Source organism: Syngnathus acus, chromosome 17 (assembly GCF_901709675.1).
Source record: "Syngnathus acus chromosome 17, fSynAcu1.2, whole genome shotgun sequence".
Classification (NCBI taxonomy): domain Eukaryota; kingdom Metazoa; phylum Chordata; class Actinopteri; order Syngnathiformes; family Syngnathidae; genus Syngnathus; species Syngnathus acus.
This window is the reverse complement of record NC_051102.1, coordinates 6,280,376-6,294,569: the sequence shown is the minus strand read 5'-3', so window position 1 is coordinate 6,294,569 and position 14,194 is coordinate 6,280,376. Positions and strand designations below refer to the sequence as shown.

General features: G+C 46.6%; 1 protein-coding gene and 1 long non-coding RNA gene across 3 annotated transcripts; one reads left to right on the top strand and one right to left on the bottom strand.

Moving 5' to 3' along the window:
* Positions 1–136: 136 nt before the first annotated feature.
* LOC119137626 lies at positions 137–661 on the bottom strand. The gene is made up of 2 exons (XR_005100955.1): positions 549–661; positions 137–408 (listed from the first exon to the last, which is right to left on the bottom strand). It is a non-coding gene; the product is annotated as an uncharacterized LOC119137626 (long non-coding RNA).
* LOC119137622 (RNA-binding protein MEX3B) lies at positions 402–8,015 on the top strand. 2 transcript variants are annotated; one of them, XM_037277092.1, is made up of 4 exons: positions 402–814; positions 1,287–1,824; positions 3,144–3,403; positions 3,677–8,015. In XM_037277092.1, exons 2-4 carry the CDS (start codon positions 1,353–1,355, stop codon positions 4,877–4,879), a joined length of 1,935 nt encoding a protein of 644 aa, XP_037132987.1. In that variant the 5' UTR covers positions 402–814; positions 1,287–1,352; the 3' UTR covers positions 4,880–8,015. The 2 variants fall into 2 exon arrangements, with proteins under 2 accessions (XP_037132987.1, XP_037132986.1); XM_037277091.1 differs by having other exon boundaries at positions 402–825.
* Positions 8,016–14,194: the final 6,179 nt, after the last annotated feature.

The following is a 14,194-nucleotide window of genomic DNA, read 5'->3' as shown; positions in this document are numbered from 1 at the left end:
TGTATTTTATTTCATGGGTTTTAATCTGAATCAAAAAGTGTACAAGCACATGTGTGTGTGTGGGGGGGGGGGGTCATTGGTAAGACATCAGATGTAATAGTATATGAATTTCTCAAAATAGTTAGGACTAAGCGCATACATAAAACTGGATTTGAATGATATTGAATAACTGCTCAAGGATACAATACAACTGAATGCTGGCTTTGAATGATCAAACAACAACGTTTGCTTGGTTTTAAACGAATAAATAAAGGGATGGCGGTCCAGCCGAGCGACTGACACAATGGCAATGACAGCAGCCGTGGCTTTGCGTGGATCCTCTTCTCCCCATCGCCGTATGTGGCCTTTGAACCCATTGTTGTGTCGCGGCTGACGTCAGTGCCGTCGGAGCGAGAGAGCGGCGTGCGCCTGGTGAGACAAAGGCGGCGGAGAGAACCACTGAAGCGGGCTGTGCCGGAGAGAGCCAACGGGGTCACGGACCGCCGAATACCACTTTGTCCCCCCCCCACCAAGTCACGCTCGGCTTTGGGGACCGGTGTTTTCCCTACCATGAAGACGCTCTCAAGAGTCATCGTGCAGAGACATCTACGGGCGTCCTTTTAACGTGTTTTTGTTTTGTTTTATGAGGGGGACAACTCTGCTTTAACGCCCCCCACCCCAGTTTTGGCGTGCTAGGCTGCTAACGTGCTAGCTCGAAAGAAGGCTGCTGCTCCTCCTCCCTCCTTCTTCCTCCTCTTCTTCTTCCCGGCTTAGTTTCTCATCTGTTCCTGAAGGAACAAGGCGACAGCAAAGCGAGGCAGAGAGACTCGACAAAGTAAGGATAAAGTAAGTTTGGACCGCGTGAGTACATTATGGAATCTGAGCGTGAGCGTGTGTGTGTGTTTTTAAAGGAGTTCCTCAGTGAAGCTAGCTTAGCTCCCAAACAAAGGGGTCGGCAACGTGACTGAGTGTGGAGGAGCTAGCCTGCTAACTGGCTAGCCAGAGCTAACAACAGCACTTCTGACACTTCTCGTCGCCTTTTTGTTTTGTTTTTGTTATTGATATTAAAGTCACTCGCGACACGTATCGTTTGGAGGTGTTTGCGTGGGTGCGAGAATACGCATTTTGTGTTGTTTCAAGGGAATACTATTTTCCTTTATCCCGACAAAAGCTGGATGCTGGAGTTGTCAGTCACAACAAGACAAAGCAAGGCGCCCGAAAAGCTGACACCCACCCTAAACATCTCATTCCCACTCTTGTCTTTTTTTCTCCACGACAAAATTATTTTCCCTTTTTTATCCTTTCAGAAGTGGGGCGTGCTCACTCCCGACAAGCAGGCATCCGTGATCTGATGTGATATCCACGGAGAGACTATGCCTAGCCCTTTATTCCACCCTGACATTATGGACCACGACGTGGTGATTAGCAGCCAACACAACGGGGTCGGTCTGCCCCGAGAAACGGACCAAGAGTCCCGGGACGAGGACCACCAGGAGGTGCTTCGCTTCGCCCTCGACCAGCTGTCACTCATGGCCCTGGAAAAGGTGGACTGTGGAGGAGGAGGAGGTGGCGGCGGCGGGCTGGTCGACACCTTGGACGGTACCCAAGCCCCCGGCTCGGAGGGTTACGTGGACCTCCAAATGTCCCGGGACTCTCCGACCTCCTGCTCTCCGTCCCCGGAGTACTACGGCTCGGGCGGCTACCACATGGCCGGCGGCTCGCACCCGATGCTCCACGGGGAACAAAGCGCCTCCGTCCTCTGCAACCGAAAGAGAAGCGTCAACATGACCGAGTGTGTGCCCGTGCCGAGCTCCGAGCATGTGGCGGAGATCGTGGGAAGGCAAGGTGAGCCTTTTTCATTTTTTTATTTTTATTTTTTTTAAATTTTTGCGGGCTTGTTTGGTCGGAGGGGAGCCGGCTGTTTCTTTGTTTGGGTGCGCTGTCGCCTCCGACAACTTTAGTTTCCTGACTAGGCTTAGCTCTGTGCGTAAACACAAACCGGCGCGGTCATTATTGCTTTAGAAATGTCACATTTGCGCCATTAAGCGCGTACTTTTCGCACTGTTTATGCACAATAGTTTGACAGGTAGCGCGGTTGAAGGGGGAGGGGTGGGACGAGGTCAGACAAAGCAGTCTGGACATGTCTTGCAGGCTGCACCAAACAAAGGAAATGGCGCTAAATAAGCTTTGAATGCATCATAAACGGAGAAGGGGGCTTGAATGCAAGACTAGTGTCGCCCATCAGTTTGTATGCTTACAAGGCACGTTATATTGTGATTGTGGGGGTTTTGGGGCGCCGAAATGGAGCAGACGGTCTCACAAACACGGGACTGGGCGGTGTTACGCCCTGCACCCAAAAGCTCTAGCTCGCGGAGTCCGTACGCCGACGCCGCTTGTCGTGCGCCTCGCCGCGCTCCAACTGAATTTCTCGCCTCCTTTGTCCTCGACGCGCACTCTCGATACCGGCTGGCGCTCTTTTTTAGCCGCCGACTAGCTTGTAGCGGTGGCGGCGGCGTTTCTAGTATTGTTCCCTTTGTTTGAAAAAGCCATGCTTTCTGCTTCCCACAATGACATCACACTCCGCTCCTCCTATTGGTCGCCCTGATGACGCGTCATCAGTTAAAGACACAGTGCAAAATCGGTTGAATCTGATGCTTCATTTTTGTTTTCTAGTCTTCACGTTAATGCGGTGTCTTCGCCTTTATTTTAATGCACACACTGTTGGGACTTTTTTTTTTTAACTAGTCACCTGATTCATGACACACATTGGCTTCAGTAGCCCAGATGAAAATGGAAGTGGTGGTTGCTGGTTCTCTGGGTAATTTGACATTCATCACTTGGTAACAGTATAATATAGAATCTTGGATTTGGACCTTGACTTATTATCCACCCAGTTAGTAGGTTTTTCCAAGCTCTGAACCGTTAATATTTCTTCCCTCTGCCACCTGAGTGAAGTTAAAAGAATGAGAAAATACCAATTCAACTTGTCAGTCAAGTTATTATTACCGTCTAGCAATTCTATCAATTATTTCATTATCTTGCACGCCCCCTAGTGGTCATCCTTGCATCTTGCGGCATGTGTCTATTTTACAAAACACAAATATGATTTCTGTTGAGTTTTTGGCATAAACCTGCCATTTTTCTATATGTTTTTTCTCATCCAGGTTGTAAGATCAAAGCGTTGCGCGCCAAGACCAACACTTACATAAAGACCCCTGTCCGCGGCGAGGAGCCAGTGTTCATCGTGACGGGACGCAGGGAGGACGTGGAAATGGCCAAACGGGAGATCGTCTCTGCAGCCGAGCATTTCTCCATGATTCGAGCATCCCGTTGCAAAGCGGGAGGGTCCGGAGGTGGAGGAGGCGGAGGAGGGGGAGGCTCACTTCCTGGACCACCGCACCTCCCTGGACAAACAACCATTCAGGTACTGCTTGACTGCCTTTTGCTTTTAATATCTTTAGCATGACATTAAAAAGGAAAGGCAATAGAGCCCTTTTAATTGGGAAAAGACAATTTGAGATATGAATGGTGACGGAATAAAATAAAATTGTAACTCAAGGCACCACTGTATTTTATAGCTGGGCAGTCAGAAGTCACAAAAATGACATTTTCCTCCTTTTGAAAGGAGGCATTGTTGTGTTCTGTGTTTATAAACGAAATTGTCCTGATTAACTTATTTGTGTTGGTTGCGGTCCAGGTGCGGGTACCCTACAGAGTGGTGGGTCTGGTTGTGGGTCCGAAAGGAGCCACCATCAAGCGCATCCAGCAACAGACCCACACCTACATCGTGACGCCCAGTCGAGAGAAGGACCCCGTGTTCGAGGTGACCGGCATGCCCGAGAACGTGGACCGGGCCAGAGAAGAGATCGAGACCCACATCACGCTGAGAACCGGAACCTTCGTCGACCTGCAGGGAGACAACGACTTTCACACCAACGGGACCGACGTCAGCCTAGAGGGCCTGGGCGCCCTCAGCGCGGGCCTGGGGGCGTCCCTGTGGTCCCGGGCCAGCAACCATCATTCCGCACCCCCACCTCCTGCACCCTCCCCGCCACCCGCCGCCATCCAGATGTCTGTGAACCGTAAGATGTCCTCCTCGGTGGCCTATCACGCACACAACGGCGCGATGAGTTCCGACGGTTATGGCGGGGGCCGCAAGGGCAACGAGGGGGCCAGCCCAACCAGCCCCTTCAGCACAGGTTCCAGCAGCGCCGGGGGAGGATTCGCTTTTGGCGGCGACTCCACCCCACTCCCTTCCTCAGAGGAACTGGGCTTTGAATTCAGCGCTTCCAACATCTGGGCTCCCTTTGTCAACGGCGCCAACAAGTCAGGCGGCCCCTCGCACCCTCAGCCGCCGCTTCGCCGCAACAGCAGCGGCCTGAGCGGCGGCGCCATCACGCCGCGTTTGTCCCCGACGCTGCCCCAGGACGTCGTCGCCAGCCCGCTGGAGCACCCGCTGGCCCGCCGCGCCCAGAGCGACCCTCTGAGCACACTCTCCTGGCTGCAGTCGGGCAGCGCGCCAGGCGGCAGTGGTGGCTCCTTCTCCGGGGGCTCCAGCTCCAGTTCGGGCGGCTCGTCCACGGGTTACTCCTCCTGCTCGGCATCCTCGCTGCCCGGCGGTTCACCCACCGACTCGGAGGGCGGCGCAGGCCTCAGCTCAGGGATGCTGAGTCGGCTGAAAGGCGGGCCGGGCCCCGGCGTGGCAGGCCTGGTGGGCGCAGGCCCCGGGGTCAACAGGGACTGCTTTGTGTGCTTCGAGAGCGAGGTGACGGCCGCCCTGGTGCCGTGCGGCCACAACCTTTTCTGCATGGAGTGCGCCGGGCAGATCTGCCAATCGTCTGAGCCCGAGTGTCCTGTGTGCCACACGCCCACCACGCAGTGTATACGCATTTTCTCTTAATGGTGGTGGGGGCGAGAGCTGCGTGGAGGCCCGGATTCACACTAATATCCTTGAACACAAAGTGGACCATAATATTAATAATCATGGTAACAATGCAGCATTACCAGAGACAATGATGCTGATGAATAATAATAATAATGACACTATGGATTTATTTGGAGACAGTCTCAGTGGTGAAACTAGTGTCTTATCTCTCTTCAGGCCTTCATTTTGAGCTCCCCTCATTTCTCCTTCCTTCTCTCAGTCTTTCCTTTTGACTGCTTTTGTACTTGGCAGATATTTTTTTTCCATGAAGCTGACAGATGAGGCCTCAACTTTTTACTTGCGTCCGCTCATGCCTCCAATTTCTCGCGCTCCTTCTTTGTCGTTGCGCCCTTGTTTGCGACAGAAATCCGGAGGTGTCAAACTCATCTTTGTCTGGATCGTTGTAGTTCTGTTGGAAATGATTGCAGTGGTTTCTGGAGCTGTGTAATTGTCTTAGACAACAAATGACTGGGTAACACATTTTGACGAGTCAGTTTCTTTTAAAAATGTAGTTGGAAACAAAAACTACTTGTAATATTAAAAATGAAGACTGTAGTGGTTCTGGTTTGAGCGCGGAAACCACAAAAGCCGCATAAAATGCGGCGGGTCGAGTCAGGCCTGCGGGCCTTGAGTTTGACACCTATGACACTAATCCGATTGTTTGGTTGCGCCCGGGCGTCCCCCCCCCAACCCCCAAACCTCCGTGTTGTGGCCTCATAGACTGAAAGTAGCCATCAAGCGATGCCAAATGTCTGTAGAAGTCAGTTGGTGGAGCCCGCTCAAACATCACTTGACAATCGTGCGTGTGTCCATCTTTAGCCGCACAAAGCATCCCTTCCCACCTTTTCATTGTGTGGCTGTTTCTCTTTCAAAAAATGTATGTGTGACTGCTCCGGTTCACCTCCCCCCACGAAAGTCTCCAAGGCAGGAGCTGATCCATCCGTGCCCTCCCCCACGCACGCACACACACACACACACACTCCCTGCTCCCAGTCCACCCACATCCTGTCTGTTACACTTGCATGGGCTCCTAAAGTGCTTTCTGACTGTGGAGGCGTGCGCATGACTGAGAGGGTTTGTGTGTTTGTGTCTCGCTGTTCCAGCATGTTTGTTAGTGTGAGAGAGAACAATCGTGTCAGTCAGAGAAGTCCGCTTGTTTGTGTTTGTGTGTGTTCCTCTCGCGTTAGTCTGAACGAGAGTGTGAGTTGTGTGAGAGGAGTGTCACAGTATGTGATGTGGGAGAAAAATGTGGTTTTGTTTTCTAATGACCTTGCATTGTTTGTTTGTTGTGTGAGACTGTTACAATGAGAGAGAATTGACGAGAGAGTATGTCTATCATTTGAAGAATGTCAGTGTGAATGTGTTTTTTCTGTGAAAGTGTTTCTGATCCTTGTCGTGTGAGGGGTATTTCTGTGAGTGTTTGGGTGTGGATTATTCTTTATTTTATTTTTTTTCTCAGTTTTTTTATTTATTTTTTTACTATGAGAGGGAGAGTGTTGTAATAGTTGCTCCAACAAGGAGGGTCTTGTTTAAGGGTAGTTCCCTTTCCATGCAAAAAAAAAAAAAAAAAACATCAGGAAAGGTCAATTGAAGTATTTTCCATGCACTGTCACTGCCCCCCACCCAACTTGAAACCCCGCCTCCTCCCATCCTGCCATCTGAATACCAACAAACAAAACACAAACAGCAGTTTTCATGAGGGTCTTCCACCCCATTCCGCATACTTTAGCGGTGCACTACACAGACGCCTTTTTGGGGTAGGGAGGGGGGGTTTCTCTTTTATAGCGTTGCTAGCGTTTGTATGCGCATTGTGCTGGAAAACGTGAAGAAGCCATGACAAAACTCAATTGCGGTGACATTAAAGGGCTTCCTCCTAGTTTGACTTTTGGGGCTGACCCACAGTAGGAAGACGGTTATGTATCCTTTCTGGCAGCTAGTGGCCATCACCCACCCAGGGCTTCCACACACACACAGACAGACACACACACTTTGTGTTCCAATCCCAGCAAGCTGCAGAATGTCGTCGTCACGCGGGATTCGATTAAGGCAAAATGTCCGAGTGACGCCGAGGCTGTTACACGGGCGCATCTTAAAGCCCTGCTTAAAGACAGGATATTTCAACTTGTGTTGTTAGAGCCCATGTGGCCAGTCAGAATGTTAGACTTAATGTACAGTAATTTCATTGTTTTAAAAAAAAACAAAAAAAAAAACAGGTACCATTTTTCCAGATTGACTGCTGATTTTTATTTTTTTAAGACCAGTGTGTTCCCCTTCCCCCATTTTCTTGCTTCAAGGTTTGAAAACAGGGTTTCCTGAGGCACGCTAGCCTGACCTCTGACCTTTCTTTTTTCTGATTAGAGGGGGGGGATGCAAAGACAAGCCTCGCCAACGTAGGGGGGCAGGGCGCGTAGCCGGTCAGGGGGGGAGACTCCGCTCAAGCTGCCACCCCCCGCTTGCCTATTTTTTGCTTTAATTCTCTTTTGTACGCTCAACCAAAATGTAAACCATGTCAGCAGAAGTACCTGTGTGTGTAAATATCGGAACAATCATCGGCATCTTGTTTTTGCAAGCAAAATGGCTTCTTTGAAATGAGAACTTGTATCATTATTTGTAAGTTAACCATCTGCATGTCATTAGCTCATTTTTAAGATATAAAACAAGAAACTTTTTACACATTTTATTTTTACAATTGATTTGCTTACCTAAATATCCCAGACAATAATGTGACCGTTTATTACTTAAGATTTATTTTTATTTTCCTTTTTTTAAAATTTTCATTATTTTCTGTGTACTACATATAAGCAATTTATAACAAAATGAGAAAATTATTGAAGAAAATTTTAAAATTGAAATATATTTTATTTGAAAGTTTATGGACCTTTTAACCAAGAGCCAGGAAAAATTGTATCATGGTATAATTTGAGCTGGTTTGACGGTTATGAGAAATGTATCAAGAGTTTTATTTTTTATGCTTCTTTAATAAAGTCTTGGTTTTTGGTTTCATTTTTTACTGTAAAATGATAATTTGCGTCTTGTCTTTATTTGTGCTGTTTGGTTGACATGTGGGACACGTCTTCTGCAGGCATACAAATAAAATTTTTGTACCTTGTCACTGAGCTTATGCTGCCCTTATTTCTAGATTGTGAGGTGATGTGATTGCACTTTTAGGTCAAGGAAACCTGTAAAATTGTGGTTCAACAGATTTATTATATAAAAAGAAAGAGGCCTGTTATTTATATCTGTAATAAAACTTAGTCTTAGGGAAAGCATTTCCATGAGCAACCAGCCAGCAGACTTAGGCTCTAACCCTACTTTGAAACCCTAGTTTTAAACCCTACTTTGAAACCCTAACCCTAGTATCCGTGACGTCACTTGGACACTCCATTAGGTACACTGCCATTTTTAGGTGTACCTAATAACAGGCCACTTCATTAGGGAAAAATCATGGCCAAAGCTTAACTGAAAGTGAAAAGTGCCACACCCGCCCTCACCCCCACTTTCTGATTGGCTGTTTAATCTGTGATGTCACACAGACACTCCTTTAGGTACGCAGCCATTTTCAAGTGTACCTAATAACAGGCCACTTTATTAGGGAAATATGGTCAAAGGTCACAGATGTCAAGCTCTAGTCCTCGGGGCCGCGTTCCAATATGTTTTCCAAGTTACCCTCGTTAAACACACCTGCGTGAAAAGTTTTAGCTCCTGCAGAACGTGAAGGTGGCTAAAACTTTTCACGCAGGTGCACTTAACGAGGGAATCACACAGACACTCCATTAGGTACACCGCCATTTTCAAGTGTACCTAATAACAGGCCACTTTATTAGGGAAATATCATGGTCAAAGGTCACAGGTGTCAAGCTCTAGTCCTCGGGCCGCGTTCCAATATGTTTTCCAAGTTACCCTCGTTAAACGCACCTGCGTGAAAAGTTTTAGCTCCTGCAGAATGTGAAAGTGGCTAAAACTTTTCCCGCAGGTGCACTTAACGAGGGAATCACACGGACACTGCATTAGGTACACCGCCATTTCCAAGTGTACCTAATAACAGGCCACTTTATTAGGGAAATATCATGGTCAAAGGTCTCGGGGCCGCGTTCCAACATGTTTTCCAAGATTCCCTCGTTAAGTGCACCTGCGTGAAAAGTTTTAGCTCCTGCAGAACGTGAAGGTGGCTAAAACTTTTCACGCAGGTGCACTTAACGAGGGTAACTTGGAAAACATATTGGAACGCGGCCCCTCGAGGACTGGAGGTCGACACCCCTGGTTTAAGTGAAAGTGCCACACCCGCCCTCACCCCCACTTTCTGATTGGCTGGTTGATCTGTGACATCACTCGGACACTCCATTAGGTACACCGCCATTTTCAAGTGCACCTAATAACAGGCCACTTTATTAGGGAAATATCATGGTCAAAGGTCACAGGTGTCAAGCTCTAGTCCTCGGGGCCGCGTTCCAACATGTTTTCCAAGATTCCCTCGTTAAGTGCACCTGCGTGAAAAGTTTTAGCTCCTGCAGAACGTGAAAGTGGCTAAAACTTTTCACGCAGGTGCACTTAACGAGGGAATCACACGGACACTCCATTAGGTACACCGCCATTTTCAAGTGCACCTAATAACAGGCCACTTTATTAGGGAAATATCATGGTCAAAGGTCACAGGTGTCAAGCTCTAGTCCTCGGGGCCGCGTTCCAACATGTTTTCCAAGATTCCCTCGTTAAGTGCACCTGCGTGAAAAGTTTTAGCTCCTGCAGAACGTGAAAGTGGCTAAAACTTTTCACGCAGGTGCACTTAACGAGGGTAACTTGGAAAACATATTGGAACGCGGACCCTCGAGGACTGGAGGTCGACACCCCTGGTTTAAGTGAAAAGTGCCACACCCGCCCTCACCCCCACTTTCTGATTGGCTGGTTGATCTGTGACATCACTCGGACACTCCATTAGGCACACCGCCATTTTCAAGTGTACCTAATAACAGGCCACTTTATTAGGGAAATATCATGGTCAAAGGTCACAGGTGTCAAGCTCTAGTCCTCGGGGCCGCGTTCCAACATGTTTTCCAAGATTCCCTCGTTAAGTGCACCTGTGTGAAAAGTTTTAGCTCCTGCAGAACGTGAAGGTGGCTAAAACTTTTCACGCAGGTGCACTTAACGAGGGTAACTTGGAAAACATATTGGAACGCGGCCCCTCGAGGACTGGAGGTCGACACCCCTGGTTTAAGTGAAAAGTGCCACACCCGCCCTCACCCCCACTTTCTGATTGGCTGGTTGATCTGTGACATCACTCGGACACTCCATTAGGTACACCGCCATTTTTAGGTGTACCTAATAACAGGCCACTTCATTAGGGAAAAATCATGGCCAAAGCTGAAGTGAAAGTGAAAAGTGCCACACCCGCCCTCACCCCCACCTCCTGATTGGCTGGTTGATCTGTGACGTCACACGGACACTCCTTTAGGTACGCCGCCATTTTCAGGTGTACCTAATAACAGGCCACTTCATTAGGGAAAAATCATGGCCAAAGCTGAAGTGAAAGTGAAAAGTGTCACACCCGCCCTCACCCCCACCGCCTGATTGGCTGGTTGATCTGTGACGTCATATGGACACTCCATTAGGTACACCACCATTTTCAGGTGAACCTAATAACTTTATGCATTTTTTGTACGTGTCAAGAATGTGTATTTGACTACTTGCTCTTTATTTTGGGGGACACCAACACATATTACACAACGTAAAACACATACATATTGTCATGTAAAGCAGTTGACCAAATGTCAGATTTTTGTTTTCATGCCCAAAAAAATAAAAACAAGGAATAAAACACCAGACAAGTTTCAACAGGTTTTAATGTTTATTAAAATAATAATAATAATAATAATAATAAAAGTAAAAAATTTCAAACCAGCAATCTAACGTGAAATTGCAGTAGATATATTGGATAACAATATTTAGGCGTATATATGCATACACGTTATTTTAAGTGTTATAAAAATTACCCAAAGAGAAGATGTTGCATAACGGCGCATCCCTTCATGCAATAAAGTTAGCCGTTAGCTTGGAGAAAACGTGCATAAAAGAAGTGTTGTTTCAGTGACTGGTTCTTTCTTTCCTTGGCAAATCGTAAATCGACATTCTGGCTTCCATAGTTCACGCCAGGAGGGAGACGCAACACGTTCACTGACTGATCCGTTGATGCACGGGAAGGCAGTTGACCCATTAACTCGTTCGCGAACGGGAAAGTCAGGATTCGTTCCCTCACTGATCCATTCTCGCGATGAACTGGAAATGCAAATCACTCACTGACTGACTCGTTCGGTTGGTGAACGTGAAATGCAATTCAGCACTTGTTCGTGAACAGGAAGCTACGTCACTTTCTTCTTCGTTTTGTTTTACGCCGAGGTGGCACCAGCTTCAATGCGCATTACTGACACCTACCGACGTCAGTGCCTCCCCAGTCATGGACCTCACCGCACGTCACTGGTTCAGAAGGCCAACAGGAAGAGAAACACACACCAAAGAGTCCGATTGTGACACAAATGTCCTTTTAATAGGAAGCAGATCAGTCAGGCTGCATTCTAGTTCTGGAACAATCAGTTATGAATAGGAAACCAATTAGAAACATCCTTAGTAGAAAATAACCCTCTCATGCGAATTCTGTGTTCACACTACATTCATATTTGTAACAGATGACATATTAACAAGCCTGTCTGAAAACAAACGCGTGAAGGATTTGTCATTACACGGCAATTTTTTTTTTTATTTCTCTCCAAAACAAATGGAGAAAGGGGAAAAATAAAAAGGAGATGCGTGCTGGCACATTAAATTCCCATCATGCATTTTCGTTTTCTATGTCACAGGGGTGGTCATCATGTCTGCGTGCACGCATGCATGTGTGTGTGTCTTCTGACATGGCCCTTTGTGCTTGAGCAGAGATTGCCGCAAGGTCGGCAGTATATGGCATGAAGCGGGTGCCGAAAGCCCTCCATTTCTTTTTCTGTACAGGTTACAACTTGACACACACTTTTGAGTTTTAAAAGCCCTGGAATAGATGACAACACGTGAAGACTGCACCTATGGGTGTGAGTGCTCCTCATAATTTGGACACTGAATATGATTAGAGATCAAGGTTGGAAGCTTTTACAGCACCCCATTGACAGCAATGAGTGCACAGTGACAAAGGCTGAAGTGCCAGGAGGGAGGATTTTTTTTTTTCTTCTAAGTGTAAGTCTTTGATTGACATTTTATTTATTTTTCTTTACAATATGTAGTTTTTCAAAAACAAACCTAAAGTTTTATACATCAATTTTAAAAATTGGTTATGTGTGTAATCCTCTTTTGAGTCTAATTCGTGTAAAAAAAATTAAGTTTGGTAAACCCTGTTACAGATGAATGTTTCTCTTGCAGATACAGCTCAGTAAGACTTATTGATCATTACTGTTAAGAGTATTGAGGAGAGACATGAGATAGGCCAGCAGTGTTTGGTCACAGTCAATGACATCATTAATCGGAACCACACAAATGACAATGGCGGTGTCAGCCCATCTTTTTCTTTTTTTTTTTGCAGTAAACATAAATTCGATCATAAATGCTTGGCGGCAACTCGATGGCTTGTCTTTCAAATTAACATTTGATAATAAGAGCTCTGGTTCATGCAAAGTGGGTCCTTCTCAAGGCAAATAGTCATTTAAGGACACAAACGTATTCCGTCTTCAACAAAAGGAGACCTCAGTAAAAGGAAATGGATTTGATATTGCGCTTGGTTTTCAGGTGGACTGATTGACGGTGCATTTGTATTGCTCACAATCTCAGAACGTCTTTTTGCGTACATACAAACTTGACCTGTTCTACATGTCACTCTTGTCGAACTGCACGGTGGGCATGCCAGTATGGCAGAGTAAGGGTGAGGGGGGGGGGGGGGGGGTCTGCTAGCCCTTTTGGAAGTGCAGTGGTACCCTGACATATGAGTTGCAGTCAAGCTGTGATTATGCTCAAGTTAAAACACTCATTTGAAAGTATCCTTTCCCATTGAAATGACTGGAAACGCCATTTCATTCCAGCAAGCAGAACATTTGTTTATAATGTGTTTTTAAATAAGAAAAAAAAATAGTACAGTAATGTACTGTATAAAACCATATATATATTTTTTAAAATGTAAACTAAAATGTAAAGAACTAAACCACTTCCTTTACTTGCTACATTGTTTTTCCTTTGGTTTCACTGAACTTCAATATTTTCTACTTTTTCTGCCACACTTTCATCAACTTTTCATGAACAGCCTAGAAATAATTGTAACGTCCTTCTGCTTTAGCAAAGTACATCACGTTATTGTTACAAAACTCACTTTGGCAAAATACCTGCACAAAAACAAATAAATAAACAAACAAACAAACAAAAACGCGAGCACAAAACAGATTTATGTATTTCAAGGCAACCACATGACCTGACAGTGGCTGGAGGTTGTGGAGTTTATTGCAGCCATCTAGTGGCGGGATGGCTGACGCTCACGCAAAAATCAAACATTTGCTTGAAGAAGATTAGACCAAGTGATGCCTTGTCTCTCGCAAATTGGCTCACCCGTATGTCAAGGTACCGCTGTACAGTAAATGTGCTCCACGCTGTGTATTACATCACACAATGGAATGCCACATGAAACATGTGATACACGCATCATGCTCACACTGGGCAACTATTGGAGACAGCCATATTATTTGGGGGGGGGGGGGGGGGGGGTGCTAGGAGGCTTCAACATGCAGGACGTTATCCACGGCACGGAACACACGAGAGGGGAGGACGGCCCTAGTGGACGCTGAACTTAGGTCGGTGAGGTTCTCTTTGAAATCTAACAGGGGTGTTCAAATTATGGCTTGCGGCTTTTATATGACGTACTCACATTAAAGGGGACATTGAACTTATGACTGGATACAAATTTCTCGCCAATTAATTTTCAGTTTGTTAAGCCTTATAATGATCGTAATCATTTGAATCAGGTTTGTTAGAGGAGGGAAACCGAAAGAGCTCAAATGATTCGACGCTTTTCAGTTTGGACACCCCTGTTGCAGGAACCGTAAGAAGCTGATCTCAGACCAGCGCCTCAGACCTACTTGACACAAGACGGACAGGCGTGGAAGAACAACGCACATACACAGACAGACGTAGCATAGCGTAGCGTAGCGCCTCTCTCCTGAATATACAGGGAGGCAAAAGTGCAAAAGTGGTCATCCTCCAACGATTCACATGTGTCTTGTCATTATTTCACATCTAAGTGTTGGCTGTAGAAAAAGTGACATGTTAGTATCATGA